We start from the raw sequence: 14,734 nt of genomic DNA, 5'->3' as shown, positions 1-14,734 counted from the left end.
AGTAAGAGGACCAGATCAATGCATTGTTGAACAGGGGAAAGAACAAAGCATTGAGGAAGGGGTGGTCAATTATGTCAAATGCCACAAGGTTAAGCGGAAGGACTGAGAAAAAGCCATTGATGGCCATTGTCTTCACTCACTGGTGATCTCTGAAAGAACATTTCATAGAATGGTAGAAATAGAAGCTAAATTGCATGGGTTAAGGAGGAGCAGGCTGAGAGGTAGAATAGTCATTCTACTGTTTTAGCAGTGAACATGAGAGAATGAAGATGAAAGGTCAAGCAAATATGATTTTAATATACAGAAGAGATGTGCTTTTTTGAAGACAGAGTGGGAAGAAGTCATGTAGATTCACAGACATACAAATCTTCTTCCTTGTTTGCCTCACTGGGACCCCATCACTTCCCTGAGGCATATGTGTGCGGTGGGGGAAGAGAGGATGGAAATATGGGCAGGAGATGTCTTTTGAGCTGTGAAAACATCATACTCTGTCCTGTGACCTGCCCAGGAGGGGAGATCTCCTGTCAGAGCTCCTTCAAGCTATCTTGGTTATTATGATCCTCCCCTTAGGCTTTTTCAGTCTTACTCTAACCAGGTTATTTCTCTCTCATTTAGGATCGAGCGATTCCTATCTGGTTCCCCAGCTATGAAGAACCCTTCCTCAGCAATAGATATGCTATCCAAGCTCTGGACAAAGGTTGATGGTGTTACCTACATTACTGCTAACTCCTGACTCCTTTCTCCTACTGGGATCTTCCCTATTTCTATATCTATTCTTCTTATGCTATTCTCTGGGTACCTCTTTATCTCTCCCTCTATCTTCCAAATTGAAGAGTCTCTTTTCCCTGTAAGGTTTGCCATTTTTAAAAATTTAAATAATTTTTTTTAAGAATTTGATGGACACAACCTTTTATATATAATAAATAGAAAAAGAAAATTGTATATGAAACTATGAATCTCAATTATGTACAGCTTGAGTTTTTAAAAAAATTATAATAAATTTAGCATAATAGCTCCAACGTTGTCCTGATATCTCTTTCTGACATTCCTTCTGCTGTCTTTTGTGTGTTTTATAAATATTTCATTAACTCTTTTCTTTCTTTTCTTCCCCAACTACCTCCATCAAACAAATTAAAAAATAGATTCCTTCCCTTGTGACAATTAAGCATAGTCAGACAGAAGGTTCACACGTTGGCCTTATCAGAAAATATAGGTCTCATTCTGCATCTCTAGTCTATCAGCTTTCTACCTTACCTTCCCTTCCCTTCCCTCTTCCAGAGAGGTGGGAAATGTTGTGATTGGTCATTGCACTGATCAGAGTTCTTAAGTCTTTCAAAGTTGTTTTCCTTTACAATATTATAGTTGTTATTGTCAGTCATTTTCCTGGTTCTACTTATTTTACTCTCCATTAGTCAATATTATTTTTCTAGATTTCTCTGAATCTTTTCCCTCATTTCTTATAGCTCAGTAATATGCATTACATTTCTATACCATCATTTGTTTATTTGTTTCCAATTCTTCACTATAATGAAAAGTGGTGTTACAAAATTTAAAAGTCTGAACAGTTTAGTGACTTTGGAGGTATAAAAATGTAATGCATATTACTGAGCTATTTGGATCTTATTGTGCTAGATGGTATGAAATCTAATTTCTGACATATTGTTTTCTAGTAATCTAAGCAGTTTTTGTTGTATAATGCATACTTACTCTTGTAGTTGGGATCATTGGGTTTATCAAGCACTGTGCTACTGTGGCCACTTAACTTCTGGATCTTCTATACCTAATCTATTCTCTAATCGTCTTTTCTATTTTTAGTTAGTACCAAATAGTTTTGATGATTACTGATTTGTAATATGTTTTGAGACCTGGTACTTTCAAGCCCCTTCTCACTTTTTTCATTATTTCTCTTGAGATTCTTGGCCTTTTGTTCCTAAAGAAGAAATCATATTATTTTTTTCTAGTTCTATAAAGCAACCCTTTGGTATTCAATTTTATAGTATTGAATAAGCAAATTAATTTATGTAGTATTGATGTTTTAAAGTTGTGTTACATATGTAAATAATTCATAGCTCTCCAATTATTTGTCTATTTCTATCAAAAGTGTTTTGTCATTGTATTCACAAAATTCCTGTATTGTCCTTGGTGGGTAGACTCCCAAATCTTTTTTAGACTCTCTAGTTATATTGAATGGAATTTTTCTATCTCTTCCTGCTGGGCTGTTATGATAATATACAAAAAGGCTGACAATTTTGTGGGTTTATTTTATATTCCACTACTTTACTAAAGGTATCATTTCAACAATTTTTTGTTGTCACTAGAATTCTCTAAGTAATCCATAATGCCATCTGCAAAAAAGTCATCATTTTGTTTCTTCTTTTCCTATACTCATTGCTTCAAATTTTTTTATTGTTATAGCTAGGATTTATAGTATTATGTCAAATAACATTGTTGACACTGGTAATCCTTACTTTACTTCTGATCTTGTTGGAAAGGCTTCTAGCTTTTTTCCTTTAAAGATAATACTAGCTCTTGATTTTAGATAGATAAAATTTACCAAATTTTGTAATGAGACTCTTATGTTTTTGTGCTTTTAAACTTTTTAACATAAAAGAGTAGTGTGTTTTGTCAAAATTTTCTGCATATTAATATAATCATGTGATTATTAGTACAGTTATTATGTTAATAGTTTTCCTACTAATGAAATGACACCATATTCTTTATATATATTCAACCCAATCTTGTTATATATTCTTTTTTTATATGTTGTTGTAGCCTTTGTTGCTAAAATTATATTCAAAATTTTTGCATCAATAGTTTTCTTCCTATTGAAAGAAACTTGCTTTCTTTGTTTTGATATCTGAATTATATCTGACTTATACATTAAGTTTGTTAAGATACCTTCTTTCTCTATTTTTGTAAACAAATTGTAGAATATTGGAATTGATTGCTCTTTTGCTGTAATTGCTTGATAGAATTCACTTATAAATGCATCTAGTTCTGGATGTTTTTTTCCTCTACTAGCTTAATTTTTTTTAACAAGATGGGGTTACTTAAATTTTCTACTTCTTATCCTGTTAAGATGGATATTTTATGTTTTTGTAACTATTCATCCATTTCATTTAAATAACAAGTTTTGTTGGAATATAATTGGGCAAAAAATTTCTAATGACTTCCCATATTCCCTCTTCATTTGTTATGACTTCTTTTTTATTTTTTGTACTTGCAATTTGATTTTCCCCCTCTTTTTTTTTATCAAACCATCTAGCAATATCTGTTTTATTGATTTAAAAAATAAAAGCTCCAGGGCAGCTAGGTGGCACAGTTGATAGAGCTCTGGTCTTGGAGTCAGAGGTACCTGAGTTCAAATGCGTCCTCAGACACTTGATACTTTAGCTGTGTGACCCTGAGCAAGTCACTTAACCCCAATTGCCTCACCAAAAAAGCAAAAAACAAACAAACAAACAAAAAAGCTCCTAATATTGTTTATTGATTCAGTGGGGTTTTTGTTTATGTCTTTTTAATTAACAAAATTTCTATTTTTTGTGTTTAATTCATTTTTGTTGCTTTTCTAGGTTTTATTAGTTGCATGCCCAATTAATTTGATCCATCCTTTCTTTCTTTTGCTGATGAAAGTATTTAGAGATATAAATTTACTTCTGAGTACAGTTTTGATTTGTTGTTCCATTGTTGTCATTTTGTTTCCTAAAATTATCTGTTTCTATAATTTGTTATTTGACCCACAAATTCTTGAAGATTAAATTATTTAGCCTTTACTTAAGTTTGAATTATTTCTTTAAATATCCTTTATTGATTTTAATTTTTTTGCATTGTGATCATTAAATTATGTATTTAATATTTTTCCTTTTTTGTATTTCTTTATGAGGTTTTTATGCCCTAACAAAGGAGTTAGTTAAACTATGGCACACGGACCAAATCTGGCCACTTGCTCTTATGTGACCCATGAGCTTGGAATGGTTTTTACATTTTTTAAAAAATGTTTGGACTTTAAAATGTAAAAACCGTTCTTAGCTTGTGGATCACATAGCTGGATTTAACCTGCAGGCCATAGTTTGCTGGGCCTGCCTAGTACATGCCCTGTTTTTGTAAAGGTGATAAGCACAGCTGAGAAATAGGTATATTCTATTCTATTCCCATTCTGTAATCACTAGCAATCTATCATATCTTACTTTTCTAAAATTCTGTTAAGTCTTTAATTTTGTTGCTAATTTTTTAATATTTGTCTTGTTCTGAAAATAGCACATTGAGGTCCCTAACTATAATAGTTTTATTGTCAGTTTTTCCTTGTACTTCAGTCAACTTTTCCTTTAAGTACTTAGATGCTATGCCATTTGGTACATATATTTTTAAATAAATTTTTATTGATGTCTTTTGCTTTTTACATCACTATAATTTTCCCTATCATTCCTCCTTTACCCCTTCCCAGAAAGCCATCCATATGAAGATAACATTTTTAAAGAAAAAAGAGAAAAAGATGAAAAATCAGCATAACTGATCAATACATCAAAAAGTCTAAAAATATGTACAACATGTGACCCTTATAGATCTTCTGCCTCTGCAAAGTGGAGGTGGTAGTGACAATGTGAAAGTGTCTTCTCATATCTCTTCTTTCAAACCATGCTTATTCTTTCGCAACATTCACTTTTATTTGTGTGTGTGTGTGTGTAGTTGTTCTTTCCAGTCAACCTGGAAACTTCTTGTAGTTATTGTATTATTTTCTTGGTTCAGCTTCATTCTTCATCAGTTCATATAGATCTTTACATGCTTCTCATTTGTCATTTCTTTTTTTTTATTTGTCATTTCTTATAGCACCATTATATTTATGTACCACAATTTGTTTAGCCATTCCCCAAATCTGTAGGCATCTGATTTGTTTCCAGTTATTTTGCTATCACAAAAAGTGATGCAATAAATATTTTGGTATATATGAGAACTTTCTGTCCATCAATGTCCTCCAGTGGGTCTAATCCTAGTCATGGAATCTCCGAGTCAAAAGGTGCAGGCCTTTTAGTCACTTTATTTGCACACTTCCACATTGTCATCTTTGATTTGAAGCATTCTTTCATATGGTTGTTCATAGTTTTCCATTCTTTTGAAGACTGTTGGTTCATATCCTTTGACCACTTATCTACTGGGAAAAGGCTTTTAGTTATATACATCTGTTGTGTATGTACACACACATATATACACATATGTTAGTTGTATATGTGTGTGTTACATATTGGATACCAAACCCTTATCAGGGAAATTTTTCCCAGTTCAACCCCTTTTCTTCTTATTCTAGGTGCATTAATTTTGTCTGCACAGAAGTATTTCAGTTTCATGTATTCAAACTTACCTATTTTATCTTCTGCCATTACTTCTGTCTCTTGTTTGTTTAAGAATACATCTCCTTCCCTTAGCTGTGAAAGGTATTTGATTTTATTCTGATATTCTAATGACTCATGGAGTCATTGAACTGTGATTGTTCAATTCTGTCTTCAGGGAATCCTTTACTTGGGTAAGGTTTTCTGCATTCTATTTTAAATTATTTCTTCTTCCAATTTTTTCTTCCATAACCTTTATTTCAATTTTAATCTCATTTTTCAATCTTTTGCTTTATTTCTTCTAGCTGTTCTTATAGTTCTTGTAGTCAAGCCTTTAAAAAATTCTGTGGCTTTGTTTATTATTTCTGAAGAGTTCTATGTATATATGTGTGTGTATATATATATGTGTATATATATATATATATATAATATATATAAAATTCATTAGAGATTATCTCTCAGATTTTTTCTTAGTTCATGGTACTTTTTCAATGTGTTTAGCATTTTCTTTTGTTTACTTTTTTTCTGCTGTAGCTCCTTTTTCTGTGCTCACAGGCTTCAGGTGCATTTTCTACAGGTTCACTGGATTCTCTAATATAAACTCTTCCCCAGTCCCCACTAGATTCTGGCTGTCTTTTTGTTGAAATTTTGATTGTGTAGAGGAGCTTACTTCTGTTATTTTTCCTTTTTTTGCAGGAGTTTTTTTTTTTTTTGAGGGAGTAGGAAACAGTCTATATAGTTCCACATACATTGTCACTGTATCTAACTGCTGACAGGGGCACTAGGTGGAGGAGGATTTAGATCCAAAAGGGCTCTCCATTTTCCCTTCAGAGAAGGAATACACTTTTTATCCAAACCATAGTTATCAGACAAAGTGGTAGGTGGTTTTTTTTCTTACTGTTTCTTACCCAAGAAAAGGGGGTGTTAAGCTGCCTAATTCCTGCCTCCTCTTCTCCAGTCCCCTATGACATCTGCCGACCAGACCACTCAGTCCTGACACTGCATCTACCAGTGACAGCCTCTGTGAGAGAAGTGATAGCTACACTGGCCCAGGAGGATGGCTGGATACAAGGCCAGGTGCTGGTGAAGGTTACCTCTTCGGGGGGTAAGTTGTACATCCTTCCCAAGCAAGGATTTCCCAGACTGATCCACTCCTAGACTTTTCTGAAATCAGGAATAAAATGAGTGTGACTAGGTGTCCCAAGAGTCCTTGAGAGCATAGGAAACTGCTCATCAATGAGTCAGTCAACCAGGTTGGATGTAGTTGTTGAAGCTCCAGCATGATCAGGGCAGCAGGGGCTTCCTTAAAATACTGATGGGCAAAGAGGAAGCAAGCAGAGGGAAAGGATTCAGGATTGGCAATCCCAGTGTTTCCCCTTCAGATTCTAAAGCTGAAACCAAAGCTGTCTGGTGGCATCTTCAAGATATTGGATGATGCCTGCTGTCTAAGAGATTATTTCCCTTTGATTTATTTCACCTCTCCCAGCCCTTTGGATTGGAAGCAAGGGTTGTGGGGAACAAGGCACAGTTAGAGCAACAGTCCCCACTTAAGGCAATAGCCAATATTCCCTTCTCCCTTTATTTGGGAGCAAAGATTCCCTCACTCCTCATGAAAAAGGATTATTCCTTCCTGGACACTTAACTAAATTGAGATGTATATCTCACTTTTCCTAAACCCTTTCTTTCCTTGTCACTGACCGCCATCTTAGCCATAGCTTCTCCCACAGACACCATTGGTCTCCAACCAGATGCCCATGGTGTGGCAACATCCCTGGGACTCAACGAGCGGCTCTTCATTGTTAACCCACAGGAAATGCACAAGTTGGTAAGGAGCTTGGCAGAAAGCCTTGGTAGGGAGTAGAGACTTAAGTCTAAATAGGGTCTCCTAGTAAGGAGCCGTGAATTAAATACCTGAGGGAAAGGGGGGAGATATATATAAACCTCCCTGGGTTTATATCTGTCAGCTCTTCTCATATTTACAGCTATTTCCAATACACATAAGCAATCCTTACCACGCCCAGAGTGCTCTTGTCTCAAACCCTACCAACCCCCTTTTGGTCCCATTCCTCCCTCCCAACACGCAGACACATGCACACACAGACAGACGGACAGACACACTCACAGTTCCCCCGGAGTTCCCTTTGCCCTCTCTCTGAAGAGAGGCTGGCATCTCCATCTCTTTCCCGCCTGCAGACTCCACACCCAGATCAGCTTGGACCCAGTGTAGGCTCAGCTGAGATGTTGGACCTAGTGAGTGCCAAGGACCTGGCCAGCCAGCTGACTGACCATGACTGGAACCTCTTCAACAGCATCCACCAGGTGTGGGGGAGGCCTTAGCTAGATGGGATGGATGTAGGAGAAGGGAACAGCTGGGAACAGCAAGATCATTGGGTAATGTGGCAGAGAAGGAAGGGTTGGTGAGGCTGATGGTGTGGGAGAGGGTTGGGGTCTAGTTGGACACACCTTAACTCTACCTTCCCCCAACCCCCGAGGTGGAGTTGATCCACTATGTGCTGGGACCACAGCAACTCCGAAATGCCACCACTGCCAACTTGGAGCGCTTCATGCGGCGTTTCAATGAACTGCAGTATTGGGTGGCCACAGAGCTGTGCTTATGTTCTATACCTGGTCTTCGGGCTCAGCTGCTCCGAAAGTTCATCAAGCTGGCTTCTCAGTGAGTGGGAAGACTGTGGACTGGGGAGGGCAATCTTTGGAACAGGGACCGGGGATCTGGGGTAGTCATTTCCGGTTTCCATCTGCCTTAATTGCATTGCTGTATCTGATGCCTTTGTCTCTTTCACCATCATCTTCTTCTTGTTCTTCTTAACCCTAATTGGAAAGATATGCCTCTTTGCCAGTCTAGTTTAGTTCTAGTTTTTTCCCTTGTTCCATGTACTATGCTAGCCAATCTGTGACTGTGACCCTGGTTGCTGTTTCTCAGCCTCAAAGAACAGAAGAACCTCAACTCTTTCTTTGCTGTCATGTTTGGCCTCAGCAACTCTGCCATCAGCCGTCTTGCCCTCACCTGGGAGGTAGGTGCTTCCTTTGAGTCAAGGTAGCGGGTAAGAGGCCCAGGACCCTGTCCTAAAAATAGGCCAGATCCCACTTCCTGAAAGAGCACGGTTTCTGTCTCAAGAAGATTCATCAGGTAATGTAGCAGAAAATTCCCAGTTCTGTCTTTTTGTCTCTGATTCTCTTAGCGGCTGCCCCACAAAGTTCGGAAGCTATATGCTGCCCTCGAACAGCTTCTGGTGAGTCCATTGGCTCCGCTGGCTAACTCCCTCTTCCTTCAAACCCCTCACTCCTTGAATTAAAGTTTGGGCTAAAGTTAGGACATATCCCCTGTTCCCCTACAACCTCCAGATTGGCCAAACCTGGCATAGGGCCTGCTTTTCTTATGAACTGTGAAAGAAATGTTCCTGTTTTCAGCATAACTCTGTACATTCAGGAATATAGGGCACTGGGCATGGATAGCCATAAGTTTTGGGGTGGCAACAGGATATATTGGTCTTATAGTATGTATTGCACAATATTGTGTCATGTCATACTGTGTGATATATGGCACACACTATCATTTTTGTGATCTGTGATATGTTGGGGATGTGTCTTGGGGTAAACATCTCTGTGGTCTGAGGGGATAAGAGAGGCCCTAAAGGGAAAATGACCTCAGCTTATTAACTAAAAATAATTCAAGAACCAAGTCCAGACACCAAATACTTGGATCATCAACAGCAAAGTCAGACAGTGGGTATGGGGAACCTGTGGGTCAGATGAGATCCGAGGAGGAAGAGGGTTTTGTAACCCCAGCCATTTCCTAGAGATTCCTGAGGACTGTGGCATTCAAAGCAATTCAGCAAACATTTATTGAGAGCTAAGCCCGTGTGGGCACTAAAGGTACTAAAATAAAAACAAAAGAATCTCTGTCCTCAAGGAATTTTCATTTTAATGGAAGTGTATGAGGAAAGATGTAATAAATATAATTCCAGTTCCAAGAATAGGTTATTGGAGTAGAAAATTAAGGGAACCTGAGGAGAAAATGAATACTTCATTTTGGATTTTGTGAAAGAGAGGGAGAGGAAAGCTGGGCATAGTCTGACATGCACCTTAGGTTTAGGGAGAACAGATGTCAAAGGGTTCAGGGAAAGGTATAGGTCAGATCCAGTGGATTAAAGTTCTAGAAGGGAGTCAAGCCGAGAGGAATGGGATGCTCTCAAAAATAAAATTCTGAAAACTCATAGATAATTTTGATTTTTTTAAAAAATCAGTTATTTAAAGAATTTGATGTGGAAGCACAGGGAGCTCATTAGCTTAGATTCTAAAAAAAATATAAACCATATAGGGAGCAAGGGCAAGTTATAGAAATAGAATCAGAAATGTGAAGTTGGTTGATGTTGCTTAGTAGTGGTCCCATGCAGAGGAGCTATGACCATTTCCAATCCTAGGAACTGTCAAGAAGAAACCATCCTCAGGGATTTGTGAACCCTCAGGTGTTTTCCTCTATCCTTCTCTGCCCCTAAACAATGAGCTCTATCTCTAAGAGAGGTGTCTGGTTCTATAATTTGGGTGAAGGTATTTGCTGGTTTTCAATATCTTCCTACAAAGTTAGTTATACAATGTTATACCATGTGGTGGTATGCTGTATACCACATAAAATGGTGCTAAAAATCTAAGGGTGATGATATATGGTGTATCCAGGGTCTTTATACTCTTTGTGAACCTCCCTGTCAGGACCCATCCTGGAATCATCGTGTGTACCGATTGATGCTTACCAAGCTGTCCCCTCCCATCATCCCCTTTATGCCTCTCCTCCTCAAAGGTAAATGGCATTGGGATCTAACTTTCCTTTAGTGGGAGGGGAGAGGTTAAGGAAGGTGATAGAAAATGGAGGTAGGAGGTTGGTTTGGGGAATCCCTGTTCTTTTTCCTTTAACCTTTCCCGGGATAAACATAGGGGAACAAAATTTGTGGGACTTTTGAGTACTGATCTATAACTCCCCACAGACATGACCTTTATCCATGAGGGAAACCATACACTGGTAGACAATCTCATCAACTTTGAGAAGATGGTAAGTGTGGGAAAGTAGGGATCTGGACTTGGAGTTTTGGGTTGAGGTAAAAGAGAAATTCTAAAACCAGACATTAAAAATGAGAAAAGGCATGAACCAAAATTTTTGTTGTAAAAATACATTTTAATTAATTAATTAACTTTTGTCTTTACTCACAGCCATTCACCCACACCCAACCCTACTCAATTGAACCTCACCTCATGACAAAAACATTTAAGCAAAAACATCCAAATCAGTGACCACTTTTGATAATGTATATACTATTCTGTCCTGGTAGTCCCCTGCTTCTCACCTGTAAAGGAGGAGGTATATTGGACCTTCAGTGGTTTTTTATTTAGTGACCTTTTTATTTACATTATTGTAAGTCATTCTGTATCATTGTTCTCAGGTTTACTTATTTTTCTCTGCCTCAGTTTATAAAAATCTTCCCATGTTTCTCTGAATTCCCTCATATAATTTCTCACTGCACTTATTACTGTTCTTTTAAAATGTTTTATTTGTGTTCTTCCCTTTTTTCCATTACTGTCAATCAATCAACAAGTATTTATTAAGGGTCTACTAAGTGCCTGGCACTGTACTAGTCATGAAGATACAAAGACAAAAGTGAAGCATCCTTACCTTCAAGGAGCTTATATTGTAATGGAGAAACAAATGTAAATATGTATGTTGCAAATACAAGGTAACCTTGGAGGGAAAGGTGCTACCAGCTGGGGGGAACAGGAAAAGGCCTCATGAAGAAGACACACGAACTGAGTCAAAAGGAAACCAGGAATTGCAGAGGTGAGGAGGGAGAGCATTATAAGTATATGGGACAGCCTTTATGAAGGCAAATGGTCATGATTTTCTCAGTCTCATTTGTGGAGCATTCTCCAACTGAGATTGTGAGAGGAGAGGGTACTGTTGTAATCTTGAGGAGAGAAGAGAATGTTTGAAGAAGTAAAATGGTAGCATTATGGTATTGAGAACCCAAGGGAAGAGACAAGAATATAGCCAGAGTAGAGGTGATGGCCTTTAAAGAGAGCTTTAAAGTATGTCCACAGTTAATGGGCATGGAAGTCATTAGAAGTTACAGTGTGGATAGATTGGAAGAGGGATTGAACATCATGGTATGGTTGAAGAATAGGTGTGAGTAAGGTATAAGAAGATATTTAGATATGAGATATGAAGATAGGACATTACGATAAATGAATTTTAGATTTCTTGATTATGGAAATAGAACACCTGTAGATGATGGCAGACTGTACAGTTATAATGTGTGTTGTTTAAGAAGAATAAAAGAGTAAGATGAGAATTTAGTAAATTAAGACACTAGGTGGCTAGGTGTATTTGATAGAATGTCTCATATGTGTTATAGTCTCCTTGTATAAAGGCAAGAGTTGGAGTAGGGAGGGATACAATGATCCAGATACCAAACTCATTGAGACAAAAGGCAGAATGTCCTAGGGACGGTTAGAAACCACTGGGATATGAATTAGGTGATAAATTTGGATAGAGTGAACCTTAAAGAAGGAGAGATGATGGAGTGTTTCAGGCAGAAGAGTCTGAAATTAGCAAAGGGGAACAAGGGATATTTTGTCCCTTCCTTAGTATCAGTAATTCTGTGGTATAAACAAAGGGGTAACCAGCCCTTGCAAAGATGCAACGTCATGAGGATTGGGTGGTGGAGACACAGCCAGGTTTCTTTGAGTGCCAGAAGATGGAAGGAACATGAGAGGAAGAGGACTAAAATTAAAGGAAGAAGTTTGTTAATTTTGGAGCAAGAGTTCCCAAGTGCACAGAATAAAGGGCAGGCAGATCTGGAATATGACTTTGGAGGGGATAACATTGAGATAGGCAAGGATAAGAGTGGGCACTAGGGGTTTGGGAGAGGAGTCAATTGCCAAGGACTCTCCCCTCTCCAAATAGACCCCTCCTTTATAACGAGTATAGTTAAGAAAGACAAATCCACACACCAGCCATATCCAAAAATATATGCTTCATTCTATATCCAATTTACCACCTCTCTGCCAAGAAAGTGAGAGGCATATTTCACTATCTTCCTTCTGAAATCCTGATTGGTCAATGCACTGATTAGAGTTCTGAAGTCATTAAATGTTATTTCCTTTATGTTATTGTAAATAACACATTATTTTGTACATTATCCTGATTGTGCTCATTTCACTCTGCATCATTTCATACAAGTCTTTCCAAGTTTCTCTGAATTCTTCATACTTGTTATTTCTTACAGGGCAGTAATCTCAATAATATAAGATTGTATTCCCATACCATTTTTTTCAGTCATTTCCCCCTTAGTTCTCAATTCTTTCCATACTTTTAATAATATAAAAACATGAAACATTTGTCATTTATTTTATCAATAAAATAAAACAATTATTTATTATCGTATGTTTAAATCATTCTATGATTTCACTGATGTGGGCACCCACTCTATCAATGGAGATCACACCCCTTTGTATTTTAGTAAGTACTTTGATGCATCACTGAGGCCAGCATCATTCATTACTGATAGTCTGACTTCTAGAGATGAGTCTTTCTGCACTTAGTTTTGCTGGCAGAGTCTTAGGAGATGGTCTATTGCTGGGCTTGTACTTGAAGCCTTTTTAGCTTGGTAATGCCCTCCAGCCTGTGAACTTTGAAGGCATAACAACCTGCAAAAACCTAGGCCATCTTTGTTTCACCATGAGGCACTGGGGTTTAGTTGGGGGGAAAGGAGAGGGGGAAATAATTTAGCTATTCATTTATGTTAGGTGTGTAGGCATATAGTTGTTTGTGTGTGTGTTTTTTGGTGTGTAAATACTGAAGGGCAATATGTCAGGGTGAATAGAGATCTGGCTTCATTTAAGAAGACCTGTGTTCGGGTCCCATCTCAGTCACATACTGGTTCTATGACCTATCACTTAACCACTCAGTGCCCCATGCAATTCTTTCAGAGGATGATTTTCTGGAGCAAATGCCAATCTGCATTGGTAAAGGAAGTTCAGTATATAAATGAAATCACAGATCAGTTTTTTAAAAGTATGTATGCACTAATTTTTAAATACCTGCCTCAGTCTCATGTCTCCTCATTAAATACTTGCCCCATTTCCCTAAGATAGGAGAGAGTGTACTCTAGTCTCTTCTGTCGTTCTGATCACGTGACCTGATACATGGCAATATTCTGTTCAGGACACCCAGCAAAGCTGACAGCTATTTAAATATTCCAGCTTCTTGTCTGGGGAGTGGATTTGAGCATAGTTGGGTTGCTTAAGGTCCTTACTCCTGTTTTTATTGCTCCCAGCGTATGATGGCCAGAACCGTACGATTATTGCATCACTGCCGAAGCCATAGCTCTGGTAAGAAAGAGCTAGGACAGCTCCATCTTTCTTTCCCCTTTTCCTTTCCTTTTTCTCTACAGAGGAGAGACTTACTTTGACTCAGCTTAGGGATCCATATGGTGAGATAACTCAGAAGTAAGGGAATCCTTGGTACATGTGCAGCTCCCATAGGTTACCTCCAAGGATCTTTGCTTTCAGCCTAAAAACTCAAAGAACCAAAAAAACCTTTGGAATCTACAGTCATGGGTTCATATAGGTCTAAAAATGGAAGGGACCTCAGACACCAACCCTTTAGTCCAGGAGTTCTTAACCTGGGGTCTTTGAGTTTGTTTTTTAAAATATTTTTATATTTATATTTCAATATAATTGGTTTCCTTTGGAATAGTATGTATTTTATTTTATGTGTTTAAAAATCATTTTGAAAAGGGCTCCATAGGCTTCACTAGACTGCTATAGGGATCCATGACACAAGAAAGGTTTACTGCTCTAGTCCAAGTTTCTTATTTCACATATGAGGAAACTGAGTCCAGGGAGATTAAGTGTCTTGCCCAAGGTCATATAAGTAGTAAGTGTCAGAAGTCTTCTGATTCTCAAGCTAGTATTGTCCAGTCCTTCTCAATCTTCCTCCTTTCTTGGGGTTAGGTCTTCTGTCCTCTATTTTAGCATTTTCTTTGTCTGCCAATCCTTTCTCGTCAGGGGCTCAATCTCTGGTGTAATCTCTTTGAATCCCTGTTCTTATCCCTATCCAGTGCCTCTCTCACCACTGCGGAGCCGGGTCTCCCACATACATGAAGATAGCCAGACCATGAGGATGTCTTGTAAGATGACATGAAGGATGCATCCAGATGCAGGGCAGGGAGATGGTTTGGAAGGATGAGAGTGGGCTGGATTCTAGAGGCCTGGGGAAAAGGGAAGGGAAATAGAATTTCTCAGGGGGTTGGATTGGGGAGAAGTTTGGGTGAGGCTGAGACAGAGGCTATGAGGAGTATCTGATTTTCAAAGACAAAGGTGGTAGGGGAATCTAGAGGGGC

The 14,734-nt window shown here is 38.1% G+C and overlaps 1 protein-coding gene across 5 annotated transcripts in view; it reads left to right on the top strand.

Annotated features, from left to right (window-relative positions):
- Positions 1 to 14,734, top strand: part of RAPGEF3 (Rap guanine nucleotide exchange factor 3) — a 32,286-nt gene that overhangs the window by 14,720 nt on the left and 2,832 nt on the right. For 3 of the 5 annotated variants that reach the window (XM_027844327.1, XM_027844326.1, XM_027844325.1), the window contains 11 exons: positions 616 to 697; positions 6,283 to 6,429; positions 7,034 to 7,149; positions 7,518 to 7,643; positions 7,817 to 7,998; positions 8,266 to 8,356; positions 8,525 to 8,575; positions 10,053 to 10,140; positions 10,325 to 10,389; positions 13,667 to 13,721; positions 14,453 to 14,521. In XM_027844327.1, coding sequence (XP_027700128.1) covers positions 616 to 697; positions 6,283 to 6,429; positions 7,034 to 7,149; positions 7,518 to 7,643; positions 7,817 to 7,998; positions 8,266 to 8,356; positions 8,525 to 8,575; positions 10,053 to 10,140; positions 10,325 to 10,389; positions 13,667 to 13,721; positions 14,453 to 14,521 — 1,072 coding nt within the window. The remainder of the gene's footprint in view (positions 1 to 615; positions 698 to 6,282; positions 6,430 to 7,033; positions 7,150 to 7,517; positions 7,644 to 7,816; positions 7,999 to 8,265; positions 8,357 to 8,524; positions 8,576 to 10,052; positions 10,141 to 10,324; positions 10,390 to 13,666; positions 13,722 to 14,452; positions 14,522 to 14,734) is intronic. The other 2 variants (XM_027844328.1, XM_027844329.1) reach the window with 2 other exon arrangements.

The sequence above is a fragment of the Vombatus ursinus genome, unplaced genomic scaffold (genome assembly GCF_900497805.2).
Source record: "Vombatus ursinus unplaced genomic scaffold, bare-nosed wombat genome assembly UNPS02014941.1, whole genome shotgun sequence".
Classification (NCBI taxonomy): Eukaryota; Metazoa; Chordata; class Mammalia; order Diprotodontia; family Vombatidae; genus Vombatus; species Vombatus ursinus.
The sequence above is the reverse complement of the archived record's forward strand: the minus strand, read 5'-3'. Positions and strand labels throughout refer to the sequence as shown.